The 7902-nt window shown below is 54.1% G+C and overlaps 1 protein-coding gene across 1 annotated transcript; it reads right to left on the bottom strand.

Moving 5' to 3' along the window:
• Positions 1-1307: 1307 nt before the first annotated feature.
• On the bottom strand, positions 1308-7407 carry NOP2 (NOP2 nucleolar protein). The gene is made up of 16 exons (XM_005486060.4): positions 7200-7407; positions 7078-7123; positions 6899-6993; positions 5563-5825; positions 5234-5277; positions 4943-5115; positions 3995-4194; positions 3816-3905; positions 3649-3736; positions 3413-3553; positions 3098-3237; positions 2744-2833; positions 2353-2475; positions 2169-2266; positions 1941-2071; positions 1308-1832 (listed from the first exon to the last, which is right to left on the bottom strand). The coding sequence occupies exons 1-16, from the start codon at positions 7303-7305 to the stop codon at positions 1510-1512; spliced, it is 2151 nt and encodes a 716-aa protein (XP_005486117.2). The 5' UTR covers positions 7306-7407; the 3' UTR covers positions 1308-1509.
• Positions 7408-7902: the final 495 nt, after the last annotated feature.

Below are 7902 nucleotides of genomic sequence, written 5' to 3' on the forward strand. Positions count from 1 at the left end.
TTAAAAAGTCAGTTCTCCCCTCCACTCCAAACAGGGTTATAGTAAATAAATCACACAGATAGATAAGGCCTAAAAAGCAGAAGATAACCAAAGTCTGTAACAAAGACCAGGGCTCCTGAGACACTGAGAGACGGAACCATTACAGCAATCACTCAAGTGCAACCTTGAAGGGCTTCAGCCAGAAACTTCACAACTGATAAAAAAGCAGCTTTATCATGGGCTTCGTGGGAAAGGGCAGATCTGTGGTGGGATGTTTGAGGGAAACTGCAGGAGCATGTAAAGTTTATTATGCAATGGTTTAAGGAAGATTATGGGAGCAAAACATACTACGGGATGTTGAGGGGAAGGATCGAAGGAGGCAAAAGGAAGACATCAAGCTAAATCAGGGAGAACTGAGCATAGCAAATGGAGAGGAATCAATAGGAGCCAGTCACACGGAGACGGGCTGCTGCCTGTGTGGCTGAGCCCTGCTCCCAATTGCCACCATCTGTCCTGGCCTGGCATTAAGCCAATCCCAGCACGCATGCACGCTGCTGGCCCCTTAGCTAACTGCAAGCAGGAAAGGAGGCTGAGAACCAGGCAGCAGGCAGATCACAAGCCTCAGGACCAGCTGCCAGTGACCCAGCAAAGGGTGGGCAGAGAACCCACCAGCACATCCAGGTTTGATGGGCCTGGGAGCAAGAACAGGATTAGGCCTTTTTTGCTGTTCATGTCTTTTAAGTGCAGTTTTGTGTTCCCCTGGGCAGCCACCACGGCAGGTTCCCTCAGTTCCTGTGGATCACTCTGTGCCTGCTGGCATCCATAGCGAGAGGAAAGCTGCAGCCTCACATGCAGCAGACCAGGACATTTAAATAGAAACAGCCCAGACCACTGCTCCTGTGTCTCAAGGAGAAGCAGCTGCAACTGGGTGAACAAAAAGAACTTCACTGTACAGCTCCACAAACCAAAAGCAATCCCTGCTCAAGCCTGGGGGGCCAAGAACTGAGGGACTGCTGGGGATGAGAAAAATGGTGAAATGGGGACAGTCACAGAGCGAACTAAGTGACAACAGGGAACTGGGAAGCACTGGGCTAGAGCCTTGCCCAGACAAAGCACTCAGCTGACAGCTCCACACAATACAGCCTTCATGCAGGCAGCAAGGATTTCAGCTCCCACTGCTTCTTCACAAACATCCCCGTTGTAGGGAATAAGGACGGACACCAGAAATGCCAGAGCATCTGATGGGAGTAAGAGGGGTTTCTGCTGCAAAGGAATAAAGGGACACAGTAGAATTCTGTATTTTGTGTTCCAATGAAAAAGAACAAGACTTGAGCAAGAATATAAAACTTTTAATGGGTCAGTGCATCAGTCCTTGATGCAAAGGGAAAGGAGCAAAGGGGGCTGTCATTGTCCCAGGTGCTCAGAGCTGCAGAGATGATCTGCACAGAGCAGCAAAGTGGGGGTACACACAGAGCTGCAGCAGCCTTTGCTCTCCAAGGAAGGGACCAACACGTGGAGAAGCAGTCCCTCTCACTGTCCATTCACTTTCACTCTATGCTTCTTCTTCCTGGCAGGGACTTTAGGCTGCATCATTTTGGGAGAAGGCCGGGCAGCCTTCAAGGGTCTCCTCTGTGCTTGCAGTGAATGTTTCTTCTTCCAAGCAGGCTGGGGCAGCTTCTGCTCTTTGTCAGCTTTTGAGCCCTCAAGTTTCTTCTTCAAAACAGGCTGGGGCAGCTTCTGCTCTTTGTCAGCTTTTGAGCCCCCCTCAAGTTTCTTCTTTTTTGGCGGAGGCTCCGTGACGATGGTATCAGGGACAGCGGACGGAGCTGCAGCTTCCACAGCAGGCTCTTCATCTGAAAGGAGAGAAAGGTGCTGTGAGAAGAACCAGAGTGGCTTCTGCAGGGGAAGCAGCCAGCGAGGGCAGGCCCAGCCAGCTCAGCTGAGCTCCAGCACCACGTCACCTTTCTGTGCCTGCGGGATGGCATTGGAGAACTTCTTGAACTTGGCGATGAAGAACCCATCCATGTTGTGCGTGTGCGGGTAGAAACGCCGCGTGCACTTGAGGGACGGGTGGAAGCGGCGGTCCTTGAACCTGCAGGAGGAAGAAGGATGAGGAGTGACAGAACACCTCTGCTCAAGCCTGGCCACCCAGGAGCTGTCACATGTGCAGCTTGTGACCTGGCACTCACCTAGTGAAGCCTTCCTTGCCGAAGTCCAGGCCTGTGGGCACCAAACGGACATTGCGTTTCTTCAGAGCATAATCCACAACCCACTCGTTCTCCTCCACCTGAAAGAGGCCAAGCATTAGGATCCAAAATTCACCATCTCCTGAGGAGGAGGTGACCACAGCAGGTGATGGCAGAAGGCACTTACCATGATGGAGCAAGTGCAGTATACAATGTAGCCCCCTGTCTCTGAGGCAGCATTGACCGAATCTATGGCACTAAGAATCAGCTCCTTCTGCAGGTGGGCGCAACGCAGGATATCCTTCTCATCCTGAGGGAGAAACAAAGGTTAGGATGCCACAGGCACAGGGAAGCATCCCAGGCCTCTGCTATGGATGAGGGAATGACAGGAGAACAAAGCACATATAATGTACAAGAGTCTGGAGTTTTCTGCACAAGTAATACCACACACAGCGCTGGTACGTGACACAGAATAAGAAAGAAAAGGAAAAATGTATTGTAGGTATCTCTCAAGAACAAAGCTGCCCCCAAAGGCCTTCCTCTCATGACTCATACTTGAGTCTGCACTTGCCACCCACCTTGTTGGTTTTGACAGCAGGATCCTTGGAAATGACGCCTGTTCCACTACAAGGAGCATCAAGCAAGACACGGTCGAACCCTCCAAGGACCTACAGGCACATGTAGATTTGGAATTACACTCACAGGTGGGGACTCAAAACAAGGCCAAGACTAGAAGGGGAACCAGAAGAGTGGGAAGGCAGGAAACACTCCTTCTCCCTCTTCCCTGTCCACCTTCCTGCCTCTGTATCAAGTAACAACCACACTCCTCAGCAGCTCTGCTCCTCCTGCTGTGGCAGGAGACTCTGGAGAGCACAGCTTCGCTGAAGGGACAGCACAGCAGCTCTGGGTGAGCACTGCAAACAGCAACGTACCTTGGGGAACTGGCGTCCATCGCAGTTACTCACAACAGCGTTGGTGACTCCCAGGCGGTGCAAATTCCCTACCACGCTCCGGAGCCGCTCGGCACTGCTGTCGTTAGCCAGGATCATCCCTGTGTTCTTCATAAGCTGAGCTGCCAGAGGGCAAAACACACCAGCAAGGGCTGAAAACTTCTTGTGCCTTTGATTCCAGTGACAGACACCCCATCCTTTACTTGAGTCCAGTCCCCCTCTATTCCCCCTTTCTGTGTGGACCAGTGCAAACTCCCCACTTGCCAGAGCATCCCTCCCAAGGCTCCAGGGTGGTACCTATGTAGCTGGTCTTGCCTCCTGGGGCACAGCACATATCCAGGATGCGCTCGTTCTCCTGCGGAGCCAGTGCCATGACAGGGAGAAGGCTGGAGGCTCCTTGCAGCATGTAGTGTCCGGCCAGATACTCTGGGGTGGCACCTGGGCAGGGAAGGCAGAATGGAAGAAGATGAGATGCGAGAGAAAGGGAAGCAGGAGCGGGTGAGCTCAGCCCTGCGGGGTAAAGGTGATCTCACCGATGGGCACAGTGGAGTCATAAATCACAAGTCCCGTTTTGGACCACTTCCCCAGGGGGTCGAGATTCACACCACGGTTGATGAGAGCCTGCAAGGCAAGGAGAAGGGACTGAGACGCCGCTCTGGGGGACGGGCAGTTCAGGGCACAGCCACGGGCTCCTGCTCACCTGGGCCAGGTCCCGCCGCCGCGTCTTCAGCGTGTTGGTGCGAATGGTGACAGGGCGCGGGACCTCGTTGGCCTCCAGGAAGTTTACCAGCTGGAAGGGACAGAGAACAGAGACAGAAATGGATTCTCGGGGAGGCACCACACCCCCACCAGTCAGCTAGGGGCAGGGCAGGATCCCACCTCCGGGAGAGGGAAGATGTCCATGAGCTTGGCGAGCAGGAAGTCGCTGTAGGAGTAGTAGGCGGCCATGTCGCGGCGCAGCAGCGCGAGGTATTCCTGCCGGGAGCGGCCCTCCTCCCGCTTCGCCCCAAAGTCCTGCAGCACCTCCATGTTGCCCTGGATGCGCTGGTGAATGACGTGCAGGTCGGGCGGCTCCGCAGGTGGGAACACCGTCAAGGAATCACCAACAGCCAAGGAACCCGCACAGGGGCTCTTTACAAGCACATGTGCCACAACAGAGCCTGCCCAGAAAGGCTCTGCTGGAATACTGCTTCCATCAGAGCTCAGCAGGTGCAGGGTTCAAGGGGTTAAACCAGACAAAAAAGTTCGCAAGGCAGAACTAGAGAGTGTTTAAAAGAATTGCTTTAGATAAATGGAAAAAAAAAAAACAAAAACAAACCAACAAAAGAAGTGTTTTAATACTGAAAGCATTACCTGCAGCAGAAAACGATACCAGAAATTCTCCAAGGGCAACCAAGTGGTACAGAGGAGAGTAAGAAGGGAGGCAGGAAAGGAAAATCACCAAAGTCCAGCAGCAAGCACTTTGGATGCTAGAACTGCTGTCATTAGAAACTCTGGGAATGGGATGCACAAACACCTACCAGGAAAATCAGGGTAGAGAGGAACAAACCACATAATAAGTCATCCATATGTATTTAGGACTAGGAAGGAAATTAGGGCAGGTTCCAAGCCCCATACAGGGTGTCACAGATTTCCTAACTGTGCTATACAGAAGCACAGCATTATACACTATCTATTAGGACAGCTCAGCTAAAAATACCTTGTCATGCACAGACACTTTTGCTAAGCAATATGCATGATAAAGTCCAAGTGAAGATCTCTGGTTGTATCCAGGCCCCGTGCTGCATCATGCACATGGCTTATGGATGTCACAGATAAAAAGGATATCCTCCTTCTCAATCTCTTCACTAGTTGGCAGTTTAAACTGTTCATCTATATCCAGGTTGAGCTGCAGATCTGGGCCCTCTTCTTCCTTCTGTCCCATTTTCTGCTTGCTTGCCTGCTCTGCTTCATCTTCCTCCTCCTCTTCCTCTTCGCTGTCATCTTCACTGAGGCCTTCCCTAAGGACAAAGAACAGGATCACACAGCTTCTCAACAACCATTCCTTAGATGGCACAAAAGACAGAGGAGTAACAACACAGGCTCCTCATCTACCCAGGAAAGGTTCTACACACTCACCTTTCAGGCTTCTGCTTCAGGGCAGCTTTTTCAATAGGCAGCAGCTAAATAGAGACAAAACATTAATCAAAAAACATCCACAGTCTTCCCCTTGCTTCCCACCACCTGTGAAATTTACTTGCTCTGTTTAAAAGGGACACAAGCACTGAATGTTATGCTGGAATCAGCTGCTAAACTTGAAATCATTCTTGTGAAGGAAAGAAGGGGAAAGTTCCCCACCACCTCTCCACCCCCTGCCACTAAAGCCATCCTTTCCCCCCAAAGCCCAAGGGGTCCTTTCAGCCAACACCCAAATATTTCCTGTTTAATTAAAGGCAAGAAGTTCCTACCTCTTCTTCCTCTGATGATGAGGCACCATAATCATCCACCATCTCCTCGCTGCTCCCATCCTCCTCCTCCTCCATCTCCCAGCCCTCTTCCACCTCACCATCACTGGATAACTCCACATGGTTTTCTTTAGACTGGGTTTTCTTGGCTTTGGCTGGAGCCAGCCACTTGGAATTGCTATCACTGAAGCCAGAACGGCCACGGGCAGTTTGTCCTGCTGCCTTTACAGCACGTTTCTCCTTCTGTGGGGATAGCTGCTCTTCAACTAGAGGCAGAAGATGCAGTTAAAAGTTAGGCATTGTTTCCAAAATCAGCTGCTCTGCCTTTCCAGTAGTTACACAGAAAGGCCTTAGTCCAAATCCTGAGCTGCCTGTCCAGAGGGAGGGACTGCTTGCTCTCTACATCTCAAAGTGCCAGGCATATTCTCACCTCTCCCCAGAGGACCCTGCAGGAGACCTAACTAGAATTACCAAATTAAAACACTGCCACAAAACTCTTATGCTATTTGTTCTGACATATTGCAGTACCCTCTGCCCCGAATCCCTGTCTATTCTAAGAGTTTCCTGGGCTACACAAGATGTAACACAAAGACTTAAAAGCCTCAGCCATAAAAGCAGCCTGCAACAACCTTGCTGTGAATGGAGGTTAAGAACAGGCAGAAGAGAGACCTTTAACAAGCTCCTCAGACAACACTGCCTCCTGACATGGCAGCCACCAGAACTGAGATAGAATCCATTGTTATTATCTATGAGAGAGAACCCAAAAGAGGGCCAAGATGATGAAGGGCCTGGAGGGGAAGCCTTGTGAGGAGCAGCTGAGGTCACTTGGTCTGTTCAGCCTGGAGAGGAGCAGACTGAGGAGAGCTCACTGCAGGCTGCAGCCTTCTCATGAGGGAAGAGGAGGGGCAGGCACTGATCTCTCCTGTGGTGACCCGGGACAGGACCCGAGGGTACAGCAAAAATAGTTGTGTCAGGGGAGGTTTGGGTTGGATACCAGGAAAAGATTCTCCACCCAGAGGGTGGCTGGGCACTGGAACAAGTTCCTATGGAAGTGATTACAGTACCAAGTCTGTCTGAGTTCAAGAAGTGTTTGGATAACACTTTCAGGAACACGGTGTGATTCTTGGGGTGGTCCTGTGCAGGGCCAGGAGCTGACTCAACTATCCTTGTGGGTCCCTTTCAACTCAGGAAACTCTAGGATTCTGTGATTTAAGATAATAAAATTCCACGTGTACCCGGCCTTGACAACGACGCCAGGAGACGGCGGCGGCAGCGCCCGGGGGGAAGCAGGCTGGGGACCTGCGGCCCGTCAGCCCGGTTCGGACCCGCTCCTGCTCACCTGTGGGCTCCCGCTCTCCCTCTCCTCCTCTTCCTCCTCCGAGTGGCCTCCTCCCGGCCGGGCCGCCGCCCGCTCCCAGCCGCCTCTTCGCAGCCCTGCATGGCGAGGGGAAGCGGCGATCAGCCCCGGCCCGGCCCGGCCCGCCCGCCCGGCCCGGCCCGCCGCACAGCCCCCCTCACCTCCTTCTGCCGTGACTGGAGAGCTTCTTCCTGCCGCTCTCGGGCTCTGCGGGAAGACACGCGGCGGTCAGACGGCGGCGGGCGCCGCGGGGCGGCGGCGGGCCGGCGCAGGCCGCACTTACCTGGCGGCAGGAAGCGGGCCAGCTCCACCTCGGCCCCGCGCTGCTTGCGGGCCTTGCGCCCGGGGCCGCGCTTCTCCTTCCTGCTCGGGTCGAGCTTCCGCCCCATGGCCGCGCTCCGGACCCCGCGCGCCTCCGCCGCGGCCGCACGTGCCGCGCTCCCCGCCGCCCCGGCGCACGCGCCCGCCGCGGGCCCGCCCACCGCGATCGTTGATTGGCCCCTGCCGGCAACGTCAGCGGCGCGGGCTGCCCGCCCCCGGGACGCGCGAGGCCGCGGGCCCGCCCCGCCACGGGAACCGCCGTACCGGGAGGGGAAGGGGCCGGCCGGGCCCGGGGCTCCTGCCGCAGGCGCTCACAGACGGGTCCTGCAGCCGGGACACAGGGGGTACACAGCCCAGGCTGGCAGCAGAGAAAAGCGTGGTGCAGAGGCAGGGGGAAAGGAGCTACAGAATCAGACACCGTTCAGGTGGGGGCGTAGAGGTTTAAAGATCATCTAGCCCAACACCATGCCAGGGGCAGGGACACCACTCCTGAGACCAGATTCCTCAAGGCCTTATGGCACCTGGCCTTAAACACTGCCATCTACTGCCCTTCTCAGAGGTGTAGGATCCCCCAAAAGCTGCTCTGATACTGCAAAAAGACATGACTGCATCTTCTTTCAATGCTGTGACCAGATACTTACCCCAGTACACCCATGATACTAGAG

Source organism: Zonotrichia albicollis, chromosome 2 (assembly GCF_047830755.1).
Source record: "Zonotrichia albicollis isolate bZonAlb1 chromosome 2, bZonAlb1.hap1, whole genome shotgun sequence".
Classification (NCBI taxonomy): domain Eukaryota; kingdom Metazoa; phylum Chordata; class Aves; order Passeriformes; family Passerellidae; genus Zonotrichia; species Zonotrichia albicollis.

Bases quoted from the DNA above. Each gene is read 5' to 3' on its own strand.
- NOP2 (XM_005486060.4), bottom strand. From the start codon at position 7,305: ATGGGGCGGAAGCTCGACCCGAGCAGGAAGGAGAAGCGCGGCCCCGGG. The intron at 5,116-5,233 runs GTGAGTGTGTAG...CTTTGTCCTTAG, and splicing joins CTGAAGCAGAAGCCTGAAAG to GGAAGGCCTCAGTGAAGATG. The intron at 4,195-4,942 runs ATATCCTTTTTA...CGGTGTTCCCAC, and splicing joins TGAAGAGATTGAGAAGGAGG to CTGCGGAGCCGCCCGACCTG.